This window comes from Pogona vitticeps, chromosome 2 (genome assembly GCF_051106095.1).
Source record: "Pogona vitticeps strain Pit_001003342236 chromosome 2, PviZW2.1, whole genome shotgun sequence".
Taxonomy (NCBI): domain Eukaryota; kingdom Metazoa; phylum Chordata; class Lepidosauria; order Squamata; family Agamidae; genus Pogona; species Pogona vitticeps.
This window is the reverse complement of record NC_135784.1, coordinates 151,072,294-151,086,849: the sequence shown is the minus strand read 5'-3', so window position 1 is coordinate 151,086,849 and position 14,556 is coordinate 151,072,294. Positions and strand designations below refer to the sequence as shown.

The window sequence follows — 14,556 nt, the reverse complement described above, 5'->3', positions numbered from 1 at the left end:
GTTTCCTCCTCCTTTCCTGTTGTCCCCCCTTCTTTCATTTTTACATGTGCTCTCCCTGCTCTCAAATGTAACTTAACTGACATGAGGTGGCATGACTCCAAAGAACATCCTTTTGCCCTTTGGGGCTATTGAAACTGTTGACTCGCTCTTTATCCCGGTTCTTGCACTCACTCTGTACACAAGCAAAATTGGCTTTTTGTTGGAGAATGCACCTGGTGATAGTCTCCTCCTAAGGTAAGGGTTGGAGTGTTCAGGTTGCTTGTCTGAGCAAGCCCTTTCTCTCTCTCCTTCCTTCCTTCCTTCCAGCAGAAATCTTTGCAGGAGACTCACTGTAGAAGTTCCTGGTACTGTGGCAAATGTCACTCATGGTGATTGCCTTATATCCCACTCTGCCAGGCGCGCGCTCTTTGTTTTCTTGTGAAAATCTGCAACACGAGAACTTTTCCCTCCTGCTTCATTGTCCTTGTGCTCTGAAGTGTGCATCAGACCCCAGAGATCTGTAGGATATTCTCCCAGCCAAACCTTGGGGGGGTGGGGGGCTTTAATCAAGAAGTCAAAGTCCTGAGATGTTTTCATGTTCTTACAGGTAATGAATTCAGACTCTAGCAGCCATTTTTGTTCTGTAAACACAGGGTGAATTAGTGGGTACAGGGTTAAACTGTGTGCATATGGGCGGGGGAGGAAGGGGAGAGGCTACAAGGGATTTTGGGTATGGCAGTTTTTGGTGGGAGGCTTGCTGTTCAGAGACTAAAGGAAAGAGACTACCACACCTGCAATCTCTTGCAATGTCCGCAGAGCTTAGCCCTGCCCACCCATTTCCCCTGCCTTCCCTCCACAGGATGAAAATGGGGCTGGAGCCTTAACTGGATACAACTTTGAAACACCTGTCGGGAATTTGGTTTCACAATAAAAGCCCCAAAAAGTTTGGCTAGGGGATTCGTGCAGATTTTGAGGGCTGTAGTCCACAAATTCTGAAAATCTCATCATGCCTACCTTGTGTAGTAGACAATGTGGTGTGGCTGGGATTGGCAGAGACACACAGTTTTCCCCATCCATGTGTGTGGGGGGGAAATGACCCATTGATAGCACCTCACTGTGTGACAACTGAGCCAGTTCTGGGTCCCTTCCTTCCCACCATTCCTGCAAAACATGAAACAAACATGAGTCATAACCCATATGTTTATAGAAGGCTCTTTTACATGGAAGGAGAATTTGAGTAGGCCTGGGGAGGGAGCCCCAGCTTCAAGCCTGACCATTGTAGGCCCTTTGGGATCAAGGCACCCTCTCTCAGAGCAGCTACAAAGAGAAATGAAAGAAGCATTTTAAAAGTTGGTAGACTAAAGTACGTTACCCACACAACACGAGCAGATTTTGGTTCTACTGTTGTAGTACCAGAAGCAAGTGTCTGTTTTCTCTAATAGCTTGAAGGATGCAGGCTCTTCCCCTCTCTTATAGTTTGGGAACACGTCTTCTGTCTCTGATGTCTGCTGACCTAACCAAGGACGGTTGCAGTCTTCCTTCATACTTGCTCAGGAGCCAGTTCCATTGAACCCGATTAGATTTACTTCAGATATGCTTCTGGTTGTGTCCTTGAGGTGAATTTACCAGCTCGGTGCCAGAGTCGGGGGAATGTAAGAGAAGTTTTTGAGCACCCAGGGTGTAGGGTTGCTTGTAAGGACTTTTGTCTGCAGTAGAGTCTTTCCCTTGTGGCCAGGCGAGAGGTGTACTGGCATCCTGGTCTTCCCCAAGAATGCTCAAAGCAATACCATACCAGTGCAGAGTTCAGTTTCTGGGAAACCTCAGCTTCTTCCCTCTTTAAAAAAAGTTTCTAGTTACTGTGGGTTACATAGAAATGCTTAGGTGAACCATTTCAGAAGCCATCAGGGTGTCTCTTGTTAGCAGTGGGGAATCGCGCACTTCAGTGTTGTACACTTGGCTGTGACACTGAAAGAAGTATGTAAAAAGAAAAGAAAAACTGCAGAGTGAGTTATGCACAGTTCCAGAATTGTGCTTCTCCTGGCAAAAAAAAAGGACTCAGTCTTTTCCCCCCCTTTTCTGAGTGATCATAGACAGCAGCTCCTCCGCACCCTGGAGCTTCATATCTCGGCTGTTTCTCACACTGCACCCAGCTGCACTCTGCAAAATTGGTTGCTCCAGGGCCCAAAATGACTTTCAGTACAGACAATGCTGATCACTGTAGACTCCTTTGGGACAGAAAATTGCCCTGAAAGATTGCTGGTTATTCTTCCATTTCCAAGCCATTTATTTAAGAACTCTTTTCTGTTTCTTGCTTCCTGACCCTGCCATTCCCTATAGTTGAGCACTCTACTACAGCTGCTGCAACCAACTTGCTTCTTTAAATGGAAAGCAGAGTGCTCCTTTTAGGTCTGGTGACTGCTTTCAAGGGACACCCATTATCAAAAAGGGTCTGGCTTGTAGGCAGTGATTTGACAGGAAAGGACAAATTCCAGCCTCTCTCCAGTATTACACAGGAAATTCTGGCTCTCAGAAGGAAGAATAACTTAGCTTCGTTGAGATTGTACAGCAGACCAAAAGACAACTTACTAGCTCTGCTGTTACTGTGGATTATAGGAAATGAACCTTCAGTCTTGGATTGTGCTTTCGGTAGCTCACACTCAAACCTGTTTTAAGTTTTGGAGGCTACAGAAAATACAATTTGTGACTGAAGGATCCAGATTACTATAATTTAATAGAGAACTCTTAAGTTTAAAAACCATTCATGGTGCTGATCTTAGCTGCGCTTATGTTCCCCTAAGCAGTGGAAACATAAGGCCTAGCTTCAGTTGCAGTAGAACCCATAACTGACACGGGCATAGAGTCTTATGTGCCCAGTTTAAGGGCTCCCTTTAAAACCTTACCTTGTAAGTTTCAAGTCCCTGTCAAGCCTTGCACAGCCATATGTTCAGATGAGATCTGCCTCGGTGGGACTTTGCTGGATCTTTGGAATGGCCTCTCTACATGTAGAGTTAGAGGTGCTTTGTTTATTTCCTTGTGCTGAGTATCTTTCATCCTCTCCTTTGTCCTTCCAGATGTTTTGGATTTCAGTTCCCCAAATCTGACCTGTGAGTTGAAGTCCAAAACACTGGGAGGGATAAAGTTTTGAGGACAACTGCTTTAAATGGCAGTTGATTGTTAATATCCCCCCCCCAAACCTATTATTGAATGAGGCATAAAACATCTGGTCTTGTCAGTCACCATGGGCACAACAGAGCTTTGGGGAATGTTGTAGTGCCTTCTGCTTTTAGCCTATGTGTGCATGTATGTATCGGCCTTTTGACCCTCATGCCCTCATGCTTCTTCGCCTGGGATGTGCTACCTCAGCTTGTAAAAAAGGAGATGATTCCAGAGCAAAGTTAGAAGACTAGATGATTATCATGCGCCATAGAAGGAAATTTTTAATTCCACCCCCCTTTTCCTTTAACTGTGAATTTTAGCTGGTAATTGAAAAAAAAAATCTGTATGAGAATGTTCAAACACCAAACCAATCCCAAGAGCATTTTGTAGACCAATTAAAAAAACTGTTTGCAAAAGGGTATGGGGTGACTAACTTTTCTTTCGATGATCAGCAGTGAGGCTGGAAATACACTGTGGACCACAACTGTGGGGTGCATGGGCTTCATAGGCACTGGGGAAATGCCTGAGAGTCTTCATTATACATACAGTGAGGACAGTAAAGCACTTTCTACCTTCATTTGGAATACGTGTGCACAGCTGAATTTTTTTTATACAATGAGTATTTGTTAGCTGGCTAGAGAGCTCAGTGAAATAGCTGATCTATCTGCAGAGCCAGAAGTTGGGAATTCAACACACCATTGTGCCTCCCAGGAGAAGAGCCAGCCTGTGTAGCCTCGGGCAAGCTACAGTCCCAGAGTGCCCCCAGAAGAAGGGAATGGTAAACCATGTCTGAATGTTGTGTTGCCTTGAAGCAGCTGTCATACGATAGCATGAACTTGGTGGCAAGACACTTGGCTAGATAGTTCAATGAGTTGAGTAGCTGGCTGCAGAACCAGAGGCTGGGAGTTCCAATTGTTCATGGTAACTCTCAAAAGAAAAGCCTGCCCATGTAGCCCTGGGCAAGCTGCAGAGCCCACAGAAGAAGGGAATGGCAAGCCACTTCCGCGTACTCTCTAACTAGAAAACACTGATCACCTTAAATTGGAATCAACTTAATGGCGTGTGGTTGTTATTTATTAATCATCATACCTGGGCTCCTACTTGCATCTACAATGTAACACATCCTCCTTGGCAACTGCAGTCAGCTCATAAGTAATGTACTATACATGGTATAGTGTGCAAGGTGAGCAGAAAACCTTGTCTGAATGACGTTGTGCTCTGCTTTGCAGTGGAGGAGGTAGGTAGCCGTGTGGAGAAGAACAAACTAAGCATTTTTATGTAGAAAGAGAAGTAGCAGTAAAATTACGTGGGATTCACACTAGGATCCAAGTTGAGTCCCAGGTTTGGAAAATCCAGAGACCACAACTCCAATTATTTGCTGTGTCTTTCCCAAACAAATCTAAAATTTAAAGTGAAACCTGAAGAGGCACTAATTTCTTAAGACTGCAGTTTGATAGGGCTTATATAAACAGAAAGGCCATCAGCCCGTTCACAAAGCATTTTGACTTGTGCTGTCCGACTGACCAGGTTACTCCTTTCTGTTTAATCAAACCCCAGCATCCTTGAGACCGAAAGCTGGCTCTAGCAGGAGAGTTCTGCACAAAACATTTTGGAGGAACTCACAGCAAGACCTAAACAGCTAATTCATAAAACATATACCGTAGTCTTTCATGTCAAACGATCATTTTAAAATGCTTTCCAATCTGAAAGAGCAGGGCTGGGGTGCCTGTTAACTTGAGAGAACTGTGCCCATGAAGTAGAAGTATTCAAAGGAATAATGCTCCCTTTTTTCTGTGTGTACCTTCTGATGTTATTCTCAGGTGAAACTAACATTGCAGTGTTGTTCGGGGAAGCGAGGCCACGTGCTGTCAAGTTCTTGGCACAACCACAAGGGAAGTGGCTATTTATAGAAGCCTTCTGGGAACATCATTCCAGGAGAGCTTAGGCCAGCCGGCCTACAACAGGTGCTGGTTTCTTTCCAGCCTGTGCAATGCCCTTCAAGGCCAAGGAAGAGGTTCACCCAAGATCATCTGGGGTCACGGCTGGGCTTAGGTCCTGGATTTCAAAATTCTGGCTTGCGGCAAAGAGAATCTGCTCCTGCACACCTCTTAAGTTAATTGTGTCTTGAGAAATATGGATTCATGATCACACGGGACCTGTCGATTATCCAGTTCACTTTTTGTCTTTTATGCCTGTGAAAAAACGGGCTACGAATAAACGAAAGTGGGCCTAGGTCAGTAACTGAGCACATGCTCCGAAGTCAGATCAGGCAGGCAGTAATGCCTGTTTGAAAGCTTAAGACTACCAATCATTGCAGACAATGCATAAGTAAACAAGAGCTAGCAAGCATGTTTTTTTCAAAAAATGAAAGGTGGTTCAAAAATGTGCCCTCTATTTGGCATGATGACTATTTTGCCATGTTTTGAGGATCCTCACCCCAATTTTTTTGTAAATGTTAGCCACTAGAGGGTGCGGGGGGGGGGCTTTTTCAGTAACTGGTCTTTTTTAGCAGTGAGCCTTTGTTCCAAAACCTAGGGATGAGCAACAGGACAGCTGGAGGTTGCCCACTTTTGACCATGATTCAGAACAGGGCAACTTGCTGTAGCCCAGTCACAATGCTTCCTTTCCAGCACTGGCTCCAACTATGATGGCTTCCAGTGACAAGCTTCCTCTGTTGGTAACAACAATGGAAGGGCTGCTCTCAGTCATTTCGACTCTTATGAAAAAGGCCAGGTCATAAAACAAAGAGCAGGCTGTATGTAAAACCTACTGAATTCAGGTATTCAAGTCACTTTCTGCTGTTTTCTCCTTGGCTAGAGCAAAAGGGCAGCTAATTACTGCTTCAGCACATGACCTACTCTCTTTATTGCCAAAAGGAAGGGTTCCACTTGGTCAACCAGGAAGGAGTGCAGATTCTCACCCTGCTACGAATTGCTCACCACTGAGACATTGAGTAACATTTATGAGACACACTTATCATGCCAGAAGCACACTGTTCTTCCTAAGACATATGTAGGATGACTAGGCAGCCCTTTGCGCATACAGTCTGGCCTGCCCACACCCCTTTCTGGCACCACACAAGTAATCCCTGCCTTCAAGCTCTCACCTTTACAGTTGCTTTGTAGAGGAAGGCAAAATTACCTGTTTGACTGGTGTGCCTATTGGCCTTCATACAGAACTCACATTGGCAGAATCAAATCCCTCACAGCATCAGGTGATGATGCTTTGAAGGAGGAATTGCTTCATACTCTGCATAAACCAGTACTTGTCCTCTGCAAAGGGACAGAGGTGAAGATGTGTGCAGAGACCTGACATTCTCCTGCAGTGGAGGGCACAACAGCAGCAATTTAAGGCACACAACAAGAGTGTCAGCAGGAAGTGCTAAGTGGGGCAATGCCTCCCTCTTGATCAATCAAACCACAGGCTCTTGTGTCCATTCTAGGGAGCACAGCAGCATCTCTGACTGTGTAGATGTCCTGATACTACTATTCAAAAAACATCTTCATGCAATATCATAAGCAAACACAATAAGGTAGTTAAGACCATAAGGTGTAAGCATCTACAAACCGCTGGAAATCAGACGTGCGCAGATTTGACTTTCTGACCACAATTCCTGAAGCAACCATAGTTATGTTGTCTGGGGAATTTCTGGGGGCTGTAATCTAAAAACACAAATCCACACACTTTTACTGGAAAGTCCTGGCCAGGGAGGGGGGACCCTGTAGGGTCTGCAGGGAACATAAAGAAAGACTCTTATTGCAGCAACCTGTTAATAAAAACATTTATTTTGCAGTTTGTACAGAACCACCTGAAATTTTGCAAACAGAATGCTGATGCTTACACAGCCGTTTACGCTGTGCCTTGAACTGAGATTGGGGGTTTCTTTCCTTTTCTTATGTGGTTATAGGACAGAAAATTTCACACGAACACACAGGAAAAAAAAATAAACATTGGTAGGAGTGTATGAAGTCCTTTCTAGAGAGGAAAGGATGCCAGGACACAGATGCCATGTTCTTCCCTGTCACTGCTCCTCAAACAGCAGCTAGCCAATTTAGGGCCACATGGCATCATCATCATCATCACAACAGCCATGATGGCAATGTTGCCAATACCACCTTTCATGTTTCAATACCACAATACTGACATTGAGGTTCACTCCTCCCCCCCCCAAAAAAAAATTTAAAGAGTGTTGAGGAAGAGGAGAGGGAAAAATCACAAAACCATTTGCCTCAGCCATCCTGTTCCTCCTCCTGCACTGAGGCCTCCCAGGAAGGAACAAGGAGACCTATGTTCCTAGCAGCTCACTGCTTGAGGGAACAAAGCACCGCCTCAAATAAGGAGGAAGATGTCAGTGTGCTTCTGTTCAAATCAGGGAGAAGGAAGGATGATGGAGGCTGTCTAGGGAAGAGAAGCATGCTATCGCTGCCCCTTCTTTGGTAGAGGTGAACTGTCCTGGAACTGAAGCCCTGCCTGTTTTAGCTTTTAAGAGCTTTTAACATCTCCCCTTTCTCTGTAACAGAAGAATATAAATAAAGGGGGATTTCTGAGGGGCAAGACCTTCTGTTCCTTGCCCCCAAACTGAAGCACTGAAAGGGTGTTGTTCGGCTGCAGAAGAACACCACTCCTGCCTAGAAATGAAAGGCCATACAAAGCAAGTACGTGATATGACATGATTATAAGAGGGGCAAGTCCCCTCCGCTCCTGGCTTGCCAAAAAAAACAAAAAAAGGAAAAGGGAGGGGAAGGAGGCAATAAAAGAAGAAGAAACTGGGCTGGCAAGCAACACAGCCTCTAGCCTGGGGACATCAGCTCAGGTTGGGAAGAAGGGCCTTAGGCCTGACATTCAAGGATCTAACGTTAAGTGATAATTTAAGGTAACGGGTGGGTGGAGGAATTAAGTATATAGCTTTTTCTGAATTTAATCCCATAAATAACCTGAAAAAATATGCGATGGTCAGTGCCTCTCAGGAAGGATCTTTTCAAGGCCCTTTGAACAAACACAACAGATTGTATTGTCTCTTATTATTCCCTCTGTCACTAAATCCTTGCCACATCCCTTGCTTTTTAAACAGACTTTGCGCCCACAAGCACCATCAGCCCATCCGTGCTCATGGATTTCGGTCGCTCCAGTGGGAAGCCGAGCGCCCGGCTCCAGATGACCTGCGCCAAGACGCCAAGGGCTCGAGACACACCAAAGAGCACAGTGTAGTAGTTCATCTCCTTCATGCCATAGTACTGTGGAGAGGAAAGAAAGAAAGACAAATAAGAGGGTGGGGGCAGTAATGCTAGTGGTTAGAGGACTGCAAAGGAAAGCAAGACCCTTTCCCCAAAGGTGTTCTGGGAGAACACACCTCCCCTATCCACCCTGCTTCGTTTACCCACAGTCACGCTCTTCGGGATCATCTCCTCTTTTGCCAAAATTAACCCACTTTCATATCAAGACCACTGCAATCCCAAAGGTCAACATGCCCACAGATAAACCCACCCCCACCCCAGCCCTATTTATATCAAGAAAATGATAGAAATGTCCTTTTATTTACTTTATTACCATCAACAGATCAGATGTAATGATAGAAATACATTTAAGTATAACTGGGCAACAGCCCAGTTATACTAGACAGGCTCCCTTGGAGCCCCACAGAAAAGTAACTTGCCATGACTCACAAAAAAGTTCTCCATTTTTTCCCTTATTTTGGGAAAATTGTAGAATTGTATTGAGGTTATCACGTGCGCCATGAAGAGCATTTTTTTCCCCTTAGGGGTGGTGGTGGTGTAGGGATAGCATTTGTGCACTTCAAGAACTTTCACCTACAGAATTCACCTGGAATCTCCCCCAGGCAGAATTCTAGGAAAATACAAATAACCAACAAAGGAGAGGTTTCCCCAGGACCTTTTTCCAGGATAGGAGGAGGAGGGAGGGAGGCCTCCTGCCTCTAGGGGGCAGTAGAGCAAGGCTGCCTCTTTCTTGTGCTCTCCCAACTCCCAGAATTCTGCCCAGAAGGGAGGTTTTCAAGTGAATTGTGGAGACTGAAGTCCTTGAAGTATGAAAATCCCACCCCTATTCATTTTGTACGCAAGATGGAGCAGGAAAACCAGCCAATCCCACTAAAAGCGAAAGTTCACTCTATAGCAGAAGCATGGCCCAAAAGATGCTGGACCACAATTCCTAGCATCCATCATCATCGACCGTGCTGGGAACTACAGTCCAGCATCATCTCGTGGTTGGGGCGCTACCCACTCCTGATTTACAGGCATGGTGGTGCCTCATGTCCTGCTCCTAGGCTTCCCAGAAAAATTGGGACTAGCCTCAATCCAAACCACCAGTATAATTTTTTTCTAATTAGTGTTAAAACAAAGTGCCACAGACGGGGAGATTTTAAAAACCTGACCTGAACAAAAAGGCTCCATATCTGAAAAACCCCAAATGTGGTTCTTACACATAAGCTACATCCTGTGGAAGGGTTACATTTTATTTATTTATATTCTATTTCCGCTATTGTTCAATTCCCAGGAGACAGAAGCAAGATGTAGATTTCAGTCAATTTCTCTGCCTCTGAAAGATTCCAAGTCAATATGGGAGACAGACACACTTCATTGTTTGGTCTGGTCTGCGTTCAGATTTGAAATGCTCCTCCAGCTCCTAAACAAAGCCGGTCTGTCGTCGGAGAAGCTCAGCTTCACCCTCAAACGAGTGCCTGCAGGGCTTGAGAGCAACCGCCAGAGGGTGATCCATACCACGACAGGCTCTGGGTTCTGCAGATGCTGTTTTCAGGCTGCTGTTCTGTGGAGGCTTAACTCAAAGCTCCCGCAAGCAACTGGATGGAAACGGGAGCCAAATTTCCTCTCACACAGGCAGCCCCTAACAACTAATTTTTCTCCACAAGGCACAGCTAGAGAGAAATGCTGGACACCCCTCAGAAGACAGACACATTTAACTTGTGGCAAAACAAGAGGTACCTTAGAGATTGACAAACGTACTAAGGTCTACATTTTAGGGACTATGGCCAGACCGCTGAGCTATCCAGCAGTTCTTACAGTCACCAGATGCATAATATTCAAAATCCCAGGTAAATTATACATAGAGTTAAAGCTCAGCATCCCTCACAGCTAGAAGGGTTTGCAGACACAGTCAGGTCCGAGAGAAGTCAGATTCAGAAAGTATTGACCCCGACAATTATTAACACTGGCCCTACACCTAAATCTGCTGCCAATTAACACCAAGCAAAGCTCAGGGGCTTTCGCTGCCCACAAGCTGGGCACCCTTTCTAAGGCAGGTGCTGAGGAAAACACTGAGGCAGAACAGGGTTTCCTAGGAGCAGAAGCTTAACTGTCCTTGCAAGAAGCCACTGGAGAGGTAGCTGAGCCCCACATTTCTAGGACTTGACAAGATGGTTCGTTTTCAGGAAAGGCAAGCATGCTGTGTACTCACTGGGGCAGTCAAGGAAGACGTTTCAGGTGGGGCATGAAAACACCAGCGCTCGGCAAAGTTGCTTTTAATACAGTAAGAAAAGGAAGCTTGGCGCTCAAATCAATCCAGGGCCACCACCAGCACTCCAGGGCACAGATTCCACCTTGCTGGGCCAATCCCGTAACTGCATCGAATGCTGGATGTACTGACAACGTTCAGCCAATATTTAAGTTTCAACATTGGGGAAACCCCCAACAGTAAGCGGAGGAGCAAGTGAGTGGCCAGATATGGCAAGCTCACGGAGGAAGAGCCAGGGCTAATGTACACATAGCCCACTCAGCGGTAGGCAAAGTCCACCTCATCATCATCGGCTGCTCTTCCTCTGCTGGGTCCCTGATAACGAGGCAGAAGATCTCTCTAGAGAGAAAAGCCGAACAGCACAGCAACACTGGCAGCAAACCTCCTCCATGAGGGGGGCTGGTTTTTCCCCTTCTGGGATGCTGACCTTTAACTCACAATCAGTGAGTCCCAGAAGCCAAACAGTCCTAGAACTACCGGCTTGTACTCAAGGAGCCCATGGGAAATGCTGCCATGGGCTGCTTCGAGGTGCATGCACTACCGGAAGAAACCAAAGGGTTGCAAGACCCAGGCCCCGGGACCCGCCTTAACTCAGGTGGTACAGAACTCCTGGTCCTCCCCCTCTATATGTGGTCGCCAGGCGGGCAAGGCAAGCAGCCACTCACCTGGAGCAGGACCCCACTGTGCGCATCCACGTTGGGCCAGGGGTTCTTGGCCTTGCCTTGCTCCAGCAGCACGTTCGGGACAATCTTGTACAGCTGGGCCACCAGCTTGAAAAGGGGATCTTTGGGAAGGTGCTTGAGGGCAAACTCCCTCTGGCAGGTGTAGCGGGGGTCCGTCTTCCTTAGCACGGCATGGCCATAGCCCGGAACCACCTGCAACACAAGGCCCGGTGAGAGGCTTGATGATGGCACCTGCTGGTGGGGGGCCCGGCAGGGCCAGAGGTAGCACTCCCTGCCCTTTGAGAGCCGTCCCTTGCCAGAAGGTCTGAACACCGCCCGGTGAGCTGAGTTGTGGTTTATAAACACAAAACACACACACACACTCTTCCCATTAACTCTCTTCAATATTTGTAACAAGAACTGGACAGGAACCCCCAGAAGAGTCTTAACGCTCAGGAAGCGAAAATGGTCATTGCTATGAATGTAAACAAATTGCCTCTGAAATCCAGTGATCTCTGGACTTCTCTGCCACCCAATCCATCTCCTGCTTCACTTCATCCAGACCACGGTCTCAGCGCTGATTCCCCAACTCCCAAAAACTCAGTGGCTCCATAGCTTGAATGAGCATTGCGCAACATGTTTTCTCCTCCTGCCGCTGCTGCCAACTTCCAGTTTCCTACTTCTATGCCAATGGGAACCATCACCCCACTAACCAGTAACCAAACTCTTTTCTTCAGCTAATTTGCAGATTCCGCTTTCTAGGCATTGTTGCATAAGAACTGGGAGTCCTTCTCCTGCCCCAAATTGTTCATCAATTTTGGCTGCTCCTGTCATCGCATAACCAGGGTGGTAAACAGAGGGACGGATATTATTTTCTGATAACGGGACTCAAAAGTGTTCCCTAGAAGGGGCTTATTACACATGGAGCAAAACAGGGCAGGAAAATCAGCATCAGGACTAGGCCATACACCAAAGTTCCACGGCTGAGCAACAAAGAAAGAATGTGGAGTTGCAAGCAGAGAGAGAGAGAGAGAGAGAGAGCAATCTGTGGTCACGGGGGAAGAAGAGGATGCAATCTGATGCTTCCAGATAAATGCAGGAACAAAAATTCCAATAATGTCACCGCTTCAGTGCCCCATATTCCTCCTCTCCAGCTTTATAAACCAAATGAGATTAGGTAAAGGAATGGCAAATTGTACACAGATTAATAGTTTGTGTAGGATATGGGTCAATATTTGTCTCAGAACACGGTGCACCTTGGTATAAACATTTTTCGTTTGGCTGACATGCATCCCTGATTTATTTATTTATCGTCATTGTAAGTATATACACAGTATACCCATACAATGAAATTCACAGACACCCAGAGACCAGACACATGCACACACATAAAATTCCCCAAACACTCCCCACCCACTAAAAAATCCCCCAACACTCCCCACCCACTAAAAGTCCCCACTAAAAATACAAACATCTACACCGCAGGCCAAGTAACACAGTCCAACTAACTATTCACTACTGGTGGTCTAGGATCCTAATATCATTGATCTAGCTTGGGAAGTTCAAGGCTCTTTTGCAAAGCTCGTTCTCCTGCCCTCCCAGTCACATCATCTCCCCCAGTCTCCAGGCTGCCAAATGTTCCAAAACATTGCAAGGCACAGAGAGAACTGTCTTACCCCCCCAAGCCACAGTTTCCAACCAGGTAGGCAAATACCGTCTCCTCCGATGGGTGGTAGCTTTCCAGCAGAGAGAGAGAGAGACAGTCTTTTCTCATTAGCTACAACCTGATCAAAGTAGGTGCTCCACCTATCACTGGGCTATGACCTCACGCCATTTCCAAAGGGAATTTGCTTGATAAAACTTGGCAAACTCTGCAGAGCAAATCACTGTGTTCTTGCAATGACAACTTTCCACAGTGGCCCCATGAGGCTAGGACAGCAACTCTTACCCTGCCAGAGTTCAAGGTGTTCCAGATGAAATCCCTCAGTTTTTGGTCAGACACGTCCTCTCCCAGCTCCTTCTGCAAGTTTGTCAGCCATACCAGCACTTCCTGCAAGAAACCCAGGAGATTTGCCAATGCTGATAGCCGAGAAAAAGAGGGCGCTCCTCAAACACACCCCTTTAAGCAGCCCCAGGTTCCCTGGCATGGTCAGGGAAGGCTGTCTTCCCTACCTGATTCGCAAGACCATGGAGTGGGCCAGCCAGACCATTCATGGCTGCAGCAAAAGACAGGTAAGGGTCCGAGAGGGCACTGCCCACTAGATGGCAAGTGTGGGCACTGACATTCCCTCCCTCGTGGTCACTATGGAAAGAGAAAAGGAGGCAAATCACTATTTGCACTATACAATAGGCTGAAACAAAGATCTGCATATATTTGGAGCATTATAACTAATAAATTAAGACCCATTAACATTTCCCCTGAACAGGAAGGTAGGGGAGTGTTACTCCATGTATATAAAAGCACTTCCAATTAATTAATTCCATGCCCCAAATGTTATATTTCATACTTTATATTCACTGTTCCCTAGTAATACTGAACAGTTCTCCTTCCCACCCTCTCTCATCATGATCCAGTCTACACTGTTTCTAACTGTACATCTGAAATGCAATACAGTAGGACCCCTGTATCTGCAGCGGATCGGTTCCAAGCCCACCCCTACGAATGCTGAAAACTGTGGATAATAGCAAATACTACACATAGCATAGTCCCTGGCTCCCTCTAGTGGCCAGTTCTGATAGTGACATCAGAGAAATATAGTACACATTTCTGGGATTAAAAAAAAATTAAATATTTTTTAGATTGCACATAAGTGAAAGGGCAGATACAGTGTCCTTCTGTACATTAACTGCAGACACATGTTCAAAAAGACAGATTATCCTATGACAAGTAAACTGAGAGGGAAACCATGTATACTCAATGGCAACCCTAGATTTTGTTCTACATGGGCAGAACGGCCCCCTCCTTCATTGTCAAAGAGGCACTTTTGCTTGAGAGATTTCACGTTATATTTCAGATGTAAGTTTACTAGCCAGAACTGAAGTCTCGTTTCAGATGAGACAGGCACCAAGCAATAGTTTTATGTTTAAAAAATACACTGAACACTTGGGGACATCTCTAAGCAAGCCGAAAGGAACATTTTCAGCACCAGCCCGAGGGCAGCAGCTACAACCCATTAGCTTCCAGGCAGAAAAAAAATGGAGTTGACGTTAACGGCCACTAGATGGAGCTCCATACAAACCCAGGAAGGAGCCTGGCAGGAAAGCTTTTGCTTAA

At 46.1% G+C, this 14,556-nt stretch overlaps 1 protein-coding gene across 2 annotated transcripts in view; it reads right to left on the bottom strand.

The window, feature by feature from the left end:
• Positions 1-6,902: 6,902 nt before the first annotated feature.
• CS (citrate synthase) overlaps positions 6,903-14,556 on the bottom strand; it is a 35,136-nt gene continuing 27,482 nt past the window's right edge. For both annotated transcript variants that reach the window (XM_020785092.3, XM_020785101.3), the window contains exons 8-11: positions 13,455-13,584; positions 13,231-13,332; positions 11,286-11,495; positions 6,903-8,369 (exon numbers count right to left, since the gene is read on the bottom strand). In XM_020785092.3, the coding sequence (XP_020640751.1) occupies positions 8,199-8,369; positions 11,286-11,495; positions 13,231-13,332; positions 13,455-13,584 (613 nt within the window). In that variant the 3' untranslated portion in view covers positions 6,903-8,198. The remainder of the gene's footprint in view (positions 8,370-11,285; positions 11,496-13,230; positions 13,333-13,454; positions 13,585-14,556) is intronic.